Here is a 14548-nt window from a genome sequence, read left to right on the forward strand (position 1 = left end):
TCCCCCCTCAATCTCCTTTTTTCTCGTGAAAATAAACCTAACCTACTCAACCTCTCTTCATAGCTAGCACCTTCCATACCAGGCAACATCCTCATAAACCTTCTCTGCACCCTTTCCAAAGCGTCCACATCCTTTTGGTAATGTGGCGACCAGAACTGTACACAGTATTCGAAATGCGGCCGAACTTGATCCCGACAACATGGGTTCAATTCCCACATTGGCTGGGGACAGCATGATGGACTCTCCTCTGCAACCTCTCCCTTTGCCTGACATACAGTGACCCTCATGTTAAATCATCACCACTCACCTCTCTCTAATGAGAAAGCAGTCCTATGGTCTGGTAAGACTATGACAGCACAACAACTCAAGGGTAACTAAGGATGGGCAATAAATGTTGATCTTGACAACTAAACTTACACCCTAACAGAAAAAGTAGGAAACGTCCCTGTGAAGATAGATTTTTAAAAATGCCTAATGCATTTCCACACTTGCAGAGACCCAACCTGATTTAATTGCCTCTGAATATCTTACCCTTTCAGGAGGTTTATTTAAACCTTGAGAAGATTCATATCAAGGGTGTAATTGGAACAAATCCTATGCTTTTGAATGAAACTGACTGCCAAAGTTTAACTCAAGTAACCTCCCCTAATTACAGGTTCAGTTCCAGCTTACATTCAAACTGAAGACACAGAGGAAAGCTTGGTCTTTATTTTAACAAATCCAGAGGCCAACAGATTGAATACACTTGGTTCACAAAATCTTGTTTTATTTGCAGTCTCGGCTTTCTGGTAAAGATTGAAAATAAATCAACTGTTAAAGTTTACCTTGGAGCCACCCAAGAATCACAGGCTCAATGTGTTCAGCTCCCTTCACACAAGAATTATTCCTCACTGTTCAAACTTTACACCGGACATGCAATCTCCTCTGTGAGTCTGCTCCAACTTTGGACTCTGCCAGCAAGCTGTAGTCTGCCCAATGTTTTCCCTGATTGAGCTTTACTTAGGTCGGGTGTAGACTTCCCAGTGCATACTTTAGCAATGTGAAGACAGCACTGGGACTCCAATTGAAAACACCAGCAAGGGCATATTGCACCATTGGAACTGAATGGGGACAATGGACTGAAATGGAAATTCCAAAGAATCACTCCAACACTGGGTTCTTGTATATTTAAAGCTTGACCTTCAATGTATGTGTCTCCTAATTGGTAGGAGGACAATATTGGGGGAACCAGGTCGTGTATGGGATGGGGAGCAGAGTTGGGGGAGCATGCTGTAAACGCCATAACCAAAACAATTTGCATCACTCCTCAGGATGTGTCAAAGTAGCTACAGCCATTAAATACTTTCTCTTAGGAAGAAAGATTGAGCCATTGGAGTTCAGAAGATGATCTCTTTGAAACATGGAAGTTTCTGAGGGGCTTAACAGAGTAGACAATCAGGGGATGTTTCCCTTTATAAGAAGAATCTGGAACTGCAATTCTGAAGTAAATGGTGAACCATTAAGATGGAGGTGAGGAGCAGTTTCTTCTCTTGGAGGGACATTAATGTTTGGACTTCTCTTCCCCAAAGAGCAACAAGCATTGAATATGGGTGGCATGGTAGCTCACTGGTTAGCACTGCTGCCTCACGGTGCCAGGGACCTAGGTTCAATTCCTGCCTTGGGCAACTGTCTGTGTGGAGTTTGCACGTTCTCACCGTGCCTGTATGGGTTTCCTCCCACAATCCAAAGATGTACAGGTTAGGTGAATTGGCCACACTAAGCTGCCCATAGTATTATGTGCATTAGTCAGGGGTGGATATAGGATAGGAGAATGGGTCTGGGTGGGTTACTCTTCGGAAGGCCGATGTGGACTTGTTGGGCCGAAGGGCCTGATTCCACACTGTAGGAAATCTAATCAATATTTCAAAGTTGAGTGAGATGGATTTTTTATTGACAAGAGAGAAAAGGATTATCGGGGACAGACAGGAAAACTGGCCCCAGTCAGATCAACCATGATCTTATAGAATGAGAGAGCCAGATAAGACGGTCCGAACTGCCTTCTCCTCCCTATTGTAATATAGGAAACACAACAGCTAATAACACGCAGCCAGGTCCTGACACTGTATAACTATAAGGAACTGTTACTCCTCCATGGCTGGAGTATATTTGGGTAAGGGACTGAGTCTCAAAGTGATGCAACTGCATTACCTAAGTGTGGTGAGCCAATGGAATTCTCTACCAGAACAAACAATTCAAAACATCGATGTCTTCAAAAAGGGGTTCTTATGGCCAAAAGGATCAAAGGGGTAGAGGAAGAAAGTGGGAACAGAGGACTGAGCTGGATGATTAGCTGTGATCATACTGAATGGTGGAACAGGTTCGAAGGGCTGAATGGCCTAATCCTTCTGTTTTTTCTATGTAAGAGAGTCACATTTGCTGATCATCCTCTGATCCACAATTCACTGCTCACCCTAGACTAAACCGTGGGCTCCATGAGTTGTTGGTCTGCCTCTGGTTCAGGAGATTGAGCCTCAGCCCTGTGGCTTGACTACCTGAACCAGGCTGACTTGCAAAAGCAGGGCGAGATGAAAACACAAGCATGCATCTATAGAGTGTCTTTCACAACCAAAGCGTCTCCATAAGTACATTTATAGTCATTGAGTCAGAAACTAAACGAGTCCAACCTGCCTGTGGTTGGCTCATGTCCCTCCAAACACGTCTTTTTTCATGTACTTATCCAAATGCCTTTTAAACACAGTAACTGTACCCGCACCCACCACTTCCTTTGGCAGTTCATTCCACACATGAACCACTCTGCGTAAAAACAAAAAGTCCCTCATCTCCTTTTTAAATCTTTTTCCTCTCACCTTAAAAATATGCCCCCTAGTCTTGAAATCTCCAACCCTAGGGAAAATATACCTGCCATTCACCTTATGTATACCCCTCATGATTTTGTAAACCTCTGTACGGTCACCCCTCAACCTCCTACACTCCAGTGAAAAATGTCCCAGCCTATCTAGCATCTCCTTATAAAATCAAACCCTCCATTCCTAGAAACATCCTGGTAAATCTTTTCCGAACCCTCTCCAGCTTAATAATATCCTTCCTATAACAGGGTGATCAGAACTGGGCACAGTACTGCAGTAGAGGCCTCACCAACGTCCTGTGCAAGCTCAGCATGACGTGCCAACTCCTATACTCAAAGGCCTGAGCAATGAAGGCAAGTGTGCTAAATACCTTTTTTAACTACCCTGTGGTGCAAACTTTAAAGAATTTTGGGCTTGAACCTCTAGGTCTCTCTGTTTTATAGCACTACACAAGGCCCTATTTTTAATTGTACGAGTCCTGCTCATTTGTTTTACCAAAATCCAAACCTCACATTTATTCAAATTAACTCCACTGGGAGGGTTAACTGATTATCTCAACATTGGGATCAATAGGCTTCTATTGGGCCCGGGAATTAAAAGACTTTGGAATGAAGGAAAGCAAACAGGTTTTTGTGTTGCTTGTGTCAACCGTTGTCCATCTGAATAGCAGCAGAATAGGCTCAAGAGACTAAATTAACCTCCCTGTATTCCTACAAATCCAGACCTTGTCATGTTAATGATTATGATCAACTAATCATTCCCTGTCAGCTCTGCTGCCTCACAGCACTAGGGACCCGGATTCAATTCCCACCTCAGGCAACCGTCTGTGTGGAGTTTGCACGTTCTCCCCGTGTCTGCGTGGGTTTCCTCTGAGTGCTCCGGTTTCCTCCCACAGTCCAAAGATGTGCAGGTTAGGTGAATTGGCCACGCTAAATTGCCCATAGTGTTAGGTGCATTAGCCAGAGGTGAATGTAGGGGAATGGGGCTGGTTGGGTTGCTCTGAGGGTTGGAGTGGACATGTTGGGTCAAAAGGCCTGTTTCCACACTGTAGGGAATCTAACCCAATCTAACTGATTGTTAGACCATTAGCATTATCACTACTTGGTGAGCAGCAAGTGGAAACAGCATGCTGATGAAGTTTATTGAGCTGGAACCGTCAACTAACAAGCTAATCTACAGATGAAACACGTGGTTGACATTATTAAAGCACACTGGAGTGAAGGGCTTTATGCTCAGTGGTAATGACCCTATCTCTGGTCCTGATGGCGTGGGTTCAAGCCCAACCTGCTCCAGAGCCGTGCACATCTCAACAAGTTGGTTCAAAATATCAATCAATGCATGAGACAAGCCTCAATATTTTTGATCATTATAGTATCAAAGAGTGTTGAAACCAGAGTTTATTGGTGGGCAGGCAAACTTGGGTGAGGTGCCAGTTTAACTCACTTGAGAAAGGCAAAAGATCAGGATGCATGTTGGATCAATTGAAAGCAAGGAAACTCAAAGACATATTGTCAGGATGTCCACAAAATTCCTACGTTAAAATAGGGACACAGTAGACCTCCTAACAGATCCCAAATGTTTAAGCAGCATGCAAAACTATGATTTCTCAATGTAGATGAGTCCAATTCAGTAACACAGGCCATTACGATTTCCTTAGCAATTGGGAATCAAATCCTACACAGATGTACCGTGTCAGGATTAACAGGTGAAAAGCTTAATCATTCTCAAATGATACGGGCTATATTAGACCATTCAGAGTCAGATTAAACCTGCATTGACCAATTAGAATCCATGTTATAGTAGGCAGAAGCCTGCAGAATCCATAAACCACTCATGAACAGATGGAGAGACAAGGACTCAAGTGTAAGTGTGGAGCTAGCAAAGAAAAGTGTGGAGTTGGTAATCACGTCTAACACGTGAAAGCTTTTCAGAAACTGAAACCAGCTACAGAAACTGAAAACTGATGAATCCTCTTAAATGAAAGAGGTACAACAGGCTTTGGGTTTAAAAGTATGGCACTGGAAAAGCATAGCAGGTCAGGCAGCATCCAAGGAGCAGGAGGGCAATTAGGGCTGGGTAACAAACGCCCTTGTCCAGTGAAAGCATAAAATAAATACAATCCATCACTGGTGGCACAGTGGTTAGCACTGCTGCTTCATAGTCCTAAGGACCTAGGTTTAATTCCAGCCTCAGGTGACTTGCCTGTTCCTTGGACGGTGCCTGACCTGGCTGTACTTTTCCAGCACCACATTTTTCAACCCTGATCTCCAGCAACTGCAGTCCTCATTTTCTCTCAGTACAACAGCCTTCAGCAATTCAATCGAGCATCTCAGCTTTCAAAGTCAAAGTAGGAATCATAGAAGGCACAGCATGGAGCGTGGCCATTCGGGGGTAGGGGAGGCGAACAGGGAAATGAAGAGACGCAGTTACATAATGCATTGTCATTGGGCTTCATAATCCAAAGACCTAGGTTAATACTTTGGAGGCACAGGTTCAAATCCCGGCATGTCGGATGGTTGAATCAAAATTAAATTAATGGCAAATATGAAATTAAAAACTAATCTCAGTAATGGTAACCATGGAACAATCAAGTATTGTTGTCACAACTCTTTCTGATTCATTAATACTCTTTGGGGAAGGAATTCTGCTGCCCCTACTGGGTCTGGCCTACATTTTACTCTGGACCCATAGTAATGTAATTGACTCTTGAGTACATTGTGAAGTTTCCAAGCAATCCACTCAGTGCAAAGGGAGTTAGGGCTGGGCAACAAATATCCATGTCTCATGAAAGAATAAACTAAATTCAGTTCATCACAGATGGCACGGTAGCTCTCAGTCCCAAGGACCCAGGTTCAATTCCAGCCTCAGGTGACTGTCTGTGTGGAGTTTGCACATTCTCCCCGTGTCTGTGCAGTTTCCCTCCATTTACCTCCCATGTCCAAACATGTGTGGGTTAGATAGATCAGCCATGGAAGATACAAGGGAGTTGGGTCTGGGTGGGTTGTTTTTCGGTGGGCTGGTATGCTCCCAAGCTGTGGGGATTCTATGATCAGGCCTGTACCAATTCTTTCAAAGAGCTATCTAATTCACAGATATGGTACAATTTGTTTTTTTTTAATTATTCATTCACAGGACAAGGATGTTGCTGGCTAGGCCAGCATTTATACCCATCCCTAATTGCCCAGAGGACAGTTATGTGTCAACCATACTGCTGTGGGTCTGGAGTCACGTGTAGGCCAGTCCAGGTAAGGATGGCAAATTTCCTTTCCGAAAAGAGCATTAGTGAACCAGATGGATTTTTCTCAACAATGGTTTCACGGTCATCATTAGACTCTTAATTTCAGATTTTTATTGAATTTAAAATCCACCATCTGCCTTGGCGAGATTTGAACCCAGGTCCCCAGAATGTTCTGGCTCTCTGGATGAGCATTTCATTTCATATGATTTTCTTTCAGTTTCATTTCCCAGCTCTTTCTCAAAAATCTTTATATTAATTCCTTTCAAGTATTTGTCAGATGTTAAGAATTGTCTACTGCAATTCATAATTTCTTCCATTTTTACACTTGCGGCTGTGTTTAATTGTCCTGACCCTGACTCAGAGAGTGATCCTCCCTGGTTTTGTTTTCATTCCCCTGCACCCACCCCCCCCCCACCACCTCTTTCTAACAGCTTGATTGCAGAGATTAATAGCTTCCAGGCTCTAACAATTATCACACTTCATTGCCACAATTCTCACAGCTAAGATGAGGAGCATGACCTTTCCTTTTGGCCTGCAAACCCTAGAGAGAGTCCCGACCCACAAGGAAAGACAGTCATTTCAAATGTTGACACCTTTCACCAACTTGGGGCTATGAAGTGGAACTTTCCTGCAGCATTGACACCCTAGCTTGTAATGACCCACTGTTATTTCCAACCACATGATTTTTAAGAGACATCTAAGGGAGAGGCAGGAGGTGGAAACTAATAAATAACTTCCAGAAAACAGACTGGAGCAGACTCAAAAGAAGAACATTTTCAGGGCTAAGGTGAAACAGCAGTGAAGTGAAACAAGTTGGATGCTGTATCAAAGAGATGCCACTGGAATGACTGGCTGAATGGCCTTTTTGTATGCCAGTATTATTCTGTATCCTAATTTTCCACATCGTTTTTTGATAAAAAGCCCTGTTTTCCCTTCCTTCACCACACCGTACCCCCCCAAACACCCCCACCCACTGTTTTCCCTGAAAGTGCTGATTCTCATTCAGTCCCAAAGACCCAGACGGCCTCTTTCCCTGGAGTAACTCTGGCTGCCATTACATCTACATGTTTTGAGAAGATTTGTAGCTCAGGTTGAGGTTCAGGATGTAGGTTTGCTCGCTGTGCTGGAAGGTTCATTTCCAGACTTTTTGTCACACTACTAGGTAACATCTTCAATGGGCCTCAGGTGAAGCACTGCTGATAATTCCTGCTTTCTATTTATATGCTTGGGTTTCTTTGGGTTGGTGATGTCATTTCCTGTTCTATTTCTCAGGGGGTGGTAGATGGGGTCTAACTTGATGTGTTTTGTTGATATCAAGTTAGACCCCATCTACCACCCCCTGAGAAATAGAACAGGAAATGACATCACAGGAAATTACATCACCAACCCAAAGAAAGCCAAGCATATAAATAGAAAGCATGAATTATCAGCATTGTTTCGCCCGGAGGCCCATTGAAGATGTTACCCTGTAGGGTGTCAAATAATCTGGAAATGAACCTTCCAGCTCAGCGAGCAAACCTACATCCATTACATCTACATACTACATAACCTCCAGCCTTTTTCTGATGGCTCAGCATTAATTGGCAGGGGGGCTCTCCAGAGTCTGGTCCAACATATGCTGCCTGTGGAAAGTGAGATTGCATTTCCACCCCTATTAGCTTTCACCGTGGCTACAACAAGACCACACAAAATTTGAAGTGAGTTATGCAGGGATAAAGCGAGGACTGCAGATGCTGGAGATCAGAGTCAAAAAGTGTGGTGCTGGAAAAGCACAGCCGGTCAGGCAGCATCAGGAATGTGATGAAGAGCTTATGCTCGAAACGTCGACTCTCCTGCTCCTCGGATGCTGCCTGACCGGCTGTGCTATTCCAGCGCCACACTTTTTGACAGTAAGCTATGCAATTCTGTACAGTTGAGACACGCAGAGGTATACTTAGCATTTTCTCCCAGCTGCTAATAGTGAAAAACATCACCAAGCACAAGTACTTCTCATTCAGAAGAAATTAGAACAGGGTCCAGTCCATTCAGCCTGTAACTATATTAAATAAGGTTTCCCTCATTATTCACCTCATCCTCTCAGCAGTATTCTGTGTGTACTTGCCCCATACAGACTGCAATGGCACTAAAAAAACCAGCTGACCACCATCTTCTCAAGGGCAATGAGGGATTGGCAATTAATACTGCCCCGCGACAATGATGCTCACATCCTTTGAAAGAATAAATAAAGCTTCACTTTTCCATCCGATTCCCTTGATTTCCAGAGTGTCCAACAAAACTATCAATCAGTGTTTAATACACTCAAGAAATTATCATCCCCAAGCCTTTTTCCATGTATGCATCCCTGAGGAAAGAAATCTCTCCTTATCTCAGTCCTAAACAGCTGAACCTTAATGTGAGAGTATTAGCCCCTAGTTCTAGAACCTGTGTCAAAGTGGGATGAGGGGGGGGGGGCTGAACAACTCCTCTAGAGCTACCATGTCTCAGAATTTAAAATGCTTCATTGAGACCAGCTCTCATTCTGCTCAACTCTAACAAGCATAAACAACTATACAAATTAGGAATTGGAATGGACCATTCAGCTCCTTGTACTGGGTCTCCAACTCACTAAGAACATGGATGATCTTCTACCTCAATCCTTCCCAGCAACACTAAGTCTACCTACATCACATGGACTGCAGAGGCAGAAGATCAGGCCTCCCCACTGATTGTGGTCCCAACTCCACCTTGCTGTCAATATCTTATATCTCCACCTTCCTTGATGATCTATTAATTATAGTCTCCACTGTGCTCTGGGAAGAAAATTTCACCCCTCAATGATCCTCAGAGAGAGAAAAAAACTCTTTATCTAGGCCTTAAATAGGTCACCCTTTGTCTTTAAATTCTGTCTCCTAGTTTGAGTCTCTCCCACAAGAAGAAACATCATCTCAGTACCCACCCTAACAAGACCATTTGGGATTTCATTGAAAGATACCAGATCCCCTCTCATTCGAAACTGCAATGGATACAGGTCCAAACTTTCTTTGCAAGAGAACTCTTTTCATTCCAGGAATCAGTTGAGTGAACCTCCTCTGAATGGTTACTCATGTAATTATGTCCTTCCTCAATTATAGAGACCAAAACTATACACACAGTGTCTTCCTTATTTATTTAACACATACTCTCAAAACGTCACCTACATGTTACCTTTCATTCATTTCCTGTCCAGAAGGATTTCATAAAACTTCACTATGGACAATCGAAGCTTGGAGCAGGTTGTTAGATCTGTAGCAGATTCAAATTACCATGTCTCTCGGACTGGAAGATTCACCTCTGGGTCACTCAGACCATTAAACCATAGCAGTTTCCTATTTCTTAATATTTTCTCCTTAACAGGTATAGAAGCTACTGGACAAGATACACATTTTGTTGAATTTTTTATCTTGCACTGACTAGGACAATTAGCAAGAAATTTAAGGGGATAAACCAATATCCATCTCAATTTCTCCTTAAAGTGGTATTTCTTGTGAATTGAATACAAGATGAAAAGCTTTAATTAAATGCATACTTTTTCCAATGATTCATTACAAAAACAAATTCAGACACTGGACGGAAAATGGGCTATTTGAGGGTAGGAATTTATTTGATCTTATCCTTAATTCAAGTCATCGTTAATTTTCACCAAATTAGTCTATGCCTTTTGCAGCCTTGTGCTCTTTCTGTTATAAAACTCCAATATCAAATCCCACTTAATCCTCCTTCACCACCCATACCCCGGATCTCTGGCTTCTTCAACATCTCAAATTCTATCTTCAAATCTCCCCATCTCTTCCTCTCTGATCTCTGTCATATCCAAAACCACAGCCAACACTCTAATCCAACCCTGACCTCTTGTTGGGGCCCCTCCAATCCAGCTCTGCCTTCCATTTTGTCCCTTCACTCTAGGTCCGCAGCACGGTGGCTCAGTGGTTAGCACTGCTGCTTCACAGTGCCAGGGACCAGGTTCGATTCCAGCCTTGGACGACTGTCTGTGCAGAGTTTTCACATTCTCCCTGTGTCTGTGTGGGTTTCCTCCCACAGTCCAAAGATGTGTAGGTTCGGTGAATTGGCCATGCTAAATTGCCCATAGTGTTCAGGGATGTGTAGGTTAGGCGCATTAGTCAGGAGTAAGTAGAGAGATTGGGTCTGGGCAGGTTACATTTTGGAGAGTTGGTGTGGACTTGTTGGGCTGAAGGGCCTGTTTCCACACTGTAGGGATTCTATGATAACATAATTCATTAGTTCATAAGATATATGGGCACAATTAGGCCATTTGGCCCATCGAATCTGGTCCGCCATTTGATCATGGCTGATATGCTCCTCATCCCCATTTTCTTGCCTTCTCTCCATAACCCTTCAACCCATTAGCAATTAAAAATCTGTCCAACTCCTCCTTAAATTGACTCACTGTCCCAGCATCCACCGCACTTTGGGGTGGCAGATTCACAACCCTTTGGGAGAAATAGTTTCTCCTCAACTCAGTTTTAAATTTGCTCCCCCTTACCCTAAGACTGTGACCTCTCATCTCAGAATGCCCCACAAGAGAAAGCAACAATTTCACTTGTATTTTATCCCCACCTTTATCATCCTGAACACCTCAATTTGATCTCCCCTCATTCTTCTAAATTCCAGAGAGTATAGACCTAAACTCTTCAATCTCTCTTCACATGACAAACCCCTGGGATCAATCTAGTGAACCTCCTCTGAACTGCTCCTGACCTTCAAAACTTTTATTAAAGACCAATTGCTTTTTTGTGTTGCAAGATTGGAACTCGCAGACATTTACTGGTTTCCATTCAGGAAGTTGAAGGGAACTAGCCATTCCCCAATATTATGCAGCAAAAGGTCAAACTCAGGTCAGTCAGTCTAATATTTAATTCACGCTTCCCATCCAAGCCTCCAGTTCCATCTTTTCTTATAGAAACTTTTACAATCATATCACGACGAGACAGGTTAGATACAGGAAAAACATTCCTAATGATGGGGACTCCAGAACTCGGGGTCACATTACAAGGATACATTTAGGATTGTAACAAGGAGAAATGTCTTCACCCAGAGAGAGTGGCGAGCCTGTGGAACTCTCTGCTACAGAAAGCACTTGGGGGCCAAAGCATTCATTTTCAAGAAATGGACTGAGATGTAGCTCTTGGGTCTAAAGGGATCGAAGGTTATAGGGAAAAGCAGAAACAGGTGATTGAGTTAGATGATCAGCCATGATCATAATGAATGGCAGATACCTTTTATATTCAAGTTTCTAAGGATTTGGCACCTGAAAGGGATAAGTAGAGAGCATATAGCATGATGCAGATTAAGGAACAGGGAAAAGGTGAGCAAGGAAGGAGACCTGAGTGAAGATAATAATATGGAACGAAAGAGGAGGAAGTATGTATGACAAGGGAATACTGGGGAAGACTAAGGAGGGGTGAGGCACAGAGAGCGGGGTGAGGCACAGAGAGAGGGGTGAGGAGGTACAGAGTGTAGGGGCAAAGGGGCAGGTACAGAATTGGGGGGGTGTCACGTACAGTGTGGGGACAGTTGCCTGTGGGCAGGGAGGGGGACAGGTACAGAGTGGGGGAAAGGGGAGAGGGGACAGGTACAGAGTGGGGGAAAGGGGAGAGGGGATAGGCACAGAGTGGGGGTGGGAGAGAGGGAAGGTACAGAGGAGGGATGGGGGACAGGTACAGAGTGGAGGTGCCTGGGGCAGGTGTGGGGGCGTAAGTACAGTCTGTTTAAAGGGGGGGGGGAGGAGTGAGGGATTCACACAGCCCATCACTGCCCCAGGTCACAGCCCAGGGACTGGGACCCATTTACCTGATGTCCTCCAGTAGTTCGGCTTCCTGCTGCTGCTTGTTCTGTATTTTACACAACTGCTCCGAGAAACTGATCTTCACCTCCTGGCTCACTCGACCCTGGAGGGTGGGGGAAAGAAGAGGTGATTATTCCAACTTTATACCCCGCTGTGTTCTCCCCTCCCCTCCCCAGGATCGGTCTCGGCTCACCTTCCTGGGGGGAGGCTGCATGTTGCGACCCCGCGCTCTCTGTCTGTATCCTGGTGTCTGTCACTAACTGAATGGCTATCTCTGTCTGCTCTCTCTACCTCTAACTCTCTGTTTGTCACCGTCTCTCTCTCTCCGTTAATATTTCTGTGTGTGTCTGTCTCCCCGTTTCTCAGTGTAGGACTCTCTTTTTTTGTGTCTCTATCACCCTGTTTCTCTCTTCCTCTGTCCGTGTCTGTCTCTATCTCAGTCTGTATCTCGATCTCTCTGTCTCTACTTGTGTCTGTCCCTCTGAAACCCTGTTGTGTGTGTATCTCTCTCTGTGTGTCCCTGAACTCTGCAATCATCAGGCACCTCCCACCGCGGAAGCAGCTGCTGTTAAAGGGCCAGAGACGGTGGAGGGGAGGGACAGGGGAATAAAGATAAACTAAAATCCCCTCTTACCCACCCCCCCATCCCAGACAGCAATAATTACAGCAAAACAACTAAGTTTACACTAATGACAGCTAAACAAAGGGATGGAGGGAGAGACAGAAAAGTGGGGAGAGGAAGAGAGAGAGTGGGAATGGGGAGGAAGGGAAGGATGGAGGGAGAGAGAGAACTGGAGGTAGAGAAGGACAGGGGGGAGAGAGAGAGAGATAAGGGGAAAGGAATGGAGGGAGAGAGAGATCAGGGGAAAGAGTGAAGAAGTTGGGACAGAAAGAAGGCGAGAAGAAGAAGAGATGGACAGAAGTTTGCATGTTCCCTGTTTCTGTTATTTCTGCTCGTCCCTCATTATCGGCAAAGCCATAAGGGGAGAGAGGGAAGGGACAAAAATGTGAATTGGGGGCGGAATTAGACCACGTGATCCCTTGCGTTTACTTTACTATTTAATAAGAAACCATCCGCCCACCAGTTTCTGTTTTGTAATTCTAACATCAATTTGTTAAGTAAGTTCAGACATCCACTGTATAATTGCAGGGCTCCATATTTTTATTTCTGTTTTCAGTGAGCTCTGTTAAGGGGCAAATATTGGCCCAGAGCAAGAGACATTTTCTTTTAAAAAATTGTTCATTCTTCAAAACAGAAGCCATGGAATCTTTGACATCCACCTGGCAGGGTAAATATTGCCTTTGTCAATGTTTTTGCATCCCCCCTCCCCCCCCCCAACAGCTTTCCTTCAGTCCTGCCCCTCTGATAGTGAAGCACTTTTGTAGAATTTCCCTACCAATACATCAGCACTCACTTAGTACCACCTGTCTGACTGTGCAGCACTCCCTCAGGACTGACCCTCTGACAGTGCAGCACTCCCTCAGGATTGACCCTCTGACAGTGTGGCACTCCCTCAGTACTGACCCTCTGACAGTGCGGAACTCCCTCAGTACTGACCCTCTGACAGTGCGGAACTCCCTCAGTACTGACCCTCTGACAGTGTGGCACTCCCTCAGTACTGACCCTCTGACAGTGCGGAACTCCCTCAGTACTGACCCTCTGACAGTGCAGCACTCCCTCAGTACTGACCCTCTGACAGTGCAGTACTCCCTCAGTACTGACCCTCTGACAGTGTGGTACTCCCTCAGTCCTGACCCTCTGACAGTGCGGCACTCCCTCAGTACTGACCCTCTGACAGTGCGGCACTCCCTCAGTACTGAACCTCTGACAATGCAGTGCTCCCTCAGTACCACATTGGGTATTAGTCAATCTAGACTTTGTGCTCAATTTCCAGAATGGGCTTCAGAGTGAAATTGGAACCATAGAGGCACCAATACTGGGTAGAAGTTGGTTCACATAATCAGAAAAGATGAAGTACAATTTATTCAAAGCTTATTCAATACATCGTCTGTTTAGTCTCTCCTGATGTAACATTTTTTTCTTTTTCATTCATCCATTCCATGTTTTAAAAATAAACATTAGAACTTTTCTTTGAAAATGGCCGTATTTGTATTGTAATTGCATTTCAGTTCAGTATTTTTCCTGTTTCATTTCTTTTATTTTTCATTTTTTCCTGTATTGAGCTTTTTCATTTATCACTGCACTAACTGCCCTTTCTCAGTCCCCTTTTGTCTGTGTTACTGTCAGCTGCCAATTTAAATTTGATAGTCACTCTTTAGCCGGTAGCTGACTGCCAGGCCGTGAATCCAACTCTCAAAGACTGGAACAAGTCCTGTGAAGGATTGCAAACACAGATTGTTACTGCCATGGAGACCCCCCTGTCACTTTTCAACCACAGTGCACTCTAATGTGCTGTGTGTTTATATCCTGTAGTTGAACAAACACAAAGTCAGGGCTCAAGTGAGTGTTGAGAATGCTCTGAGTGTTCTGGAGCTATGGGTTTGTTCAGACAATGTGAACAGATCACTATCACAGGGGAACACATAACACATTGAGCAGACACCCTAATCACACAACTCTGTGCTCTTGTTAGCAGCTCATCAAGTTGTGCAATTTTCTGCTTTCCTTTCACTTACTCTAAG

The 14548-nt window shown here is 44.3% G+C and overlaps 1 protein-coding gene across 2 annotated transcripts in view; it reads right to left on the bottom strand.

Annotated features, from left to right (window-relative positions):
- The window catches only part of LOC122556475 (F-BAR and double SH3 domains protein 2-like), a 75131-nt gene extending 62334 nt beyond the window's left edge, over positions 1-12797 (bottom strand). Inside the window, exons 1-2 of one of the 2 annotated variants that reach the window (XM_043703139.2) lie at positions 12099-12795; positions 11911-12008 (exon numbers count right to left, since the gene is read on the bottom strand). In XM_043703139.2, the coding sequence (XP_043559074.2) occupies positions 11911-12008; positions 12099-12119 (119 nt within the window). In that variant the 5' untranslated portion in view covers positions 12120-12795. Of the gene's footprint in view, positions 1-11910; positions 12009-12098 lie in introns of both variants that reach the window. The other variant, XM_043703140.2, reaches the window with a different exon arrangement.
- Positions 12798-14548: the final 1751 nt, after the last annotated feature.

The sequence above is a fragment of the Chiloscyllium plagiosum genome, unplaced genomic scaffold (genome assembly GCF_037043375.1).
Source record: "Chiloscyllium plagiosum isolate Xiang-an unplaced genomic scaffold, Cpla_swu_hap1 HiC_scaffold_16, whole genome shotgun sequence".
NCBI lineage: Eukaryota > Metazoa > Chordata > Chondrichthyes > Orectolobiformes > Hemiscylliidae > Chiloscyllium > Chiloscyllium plagiosum.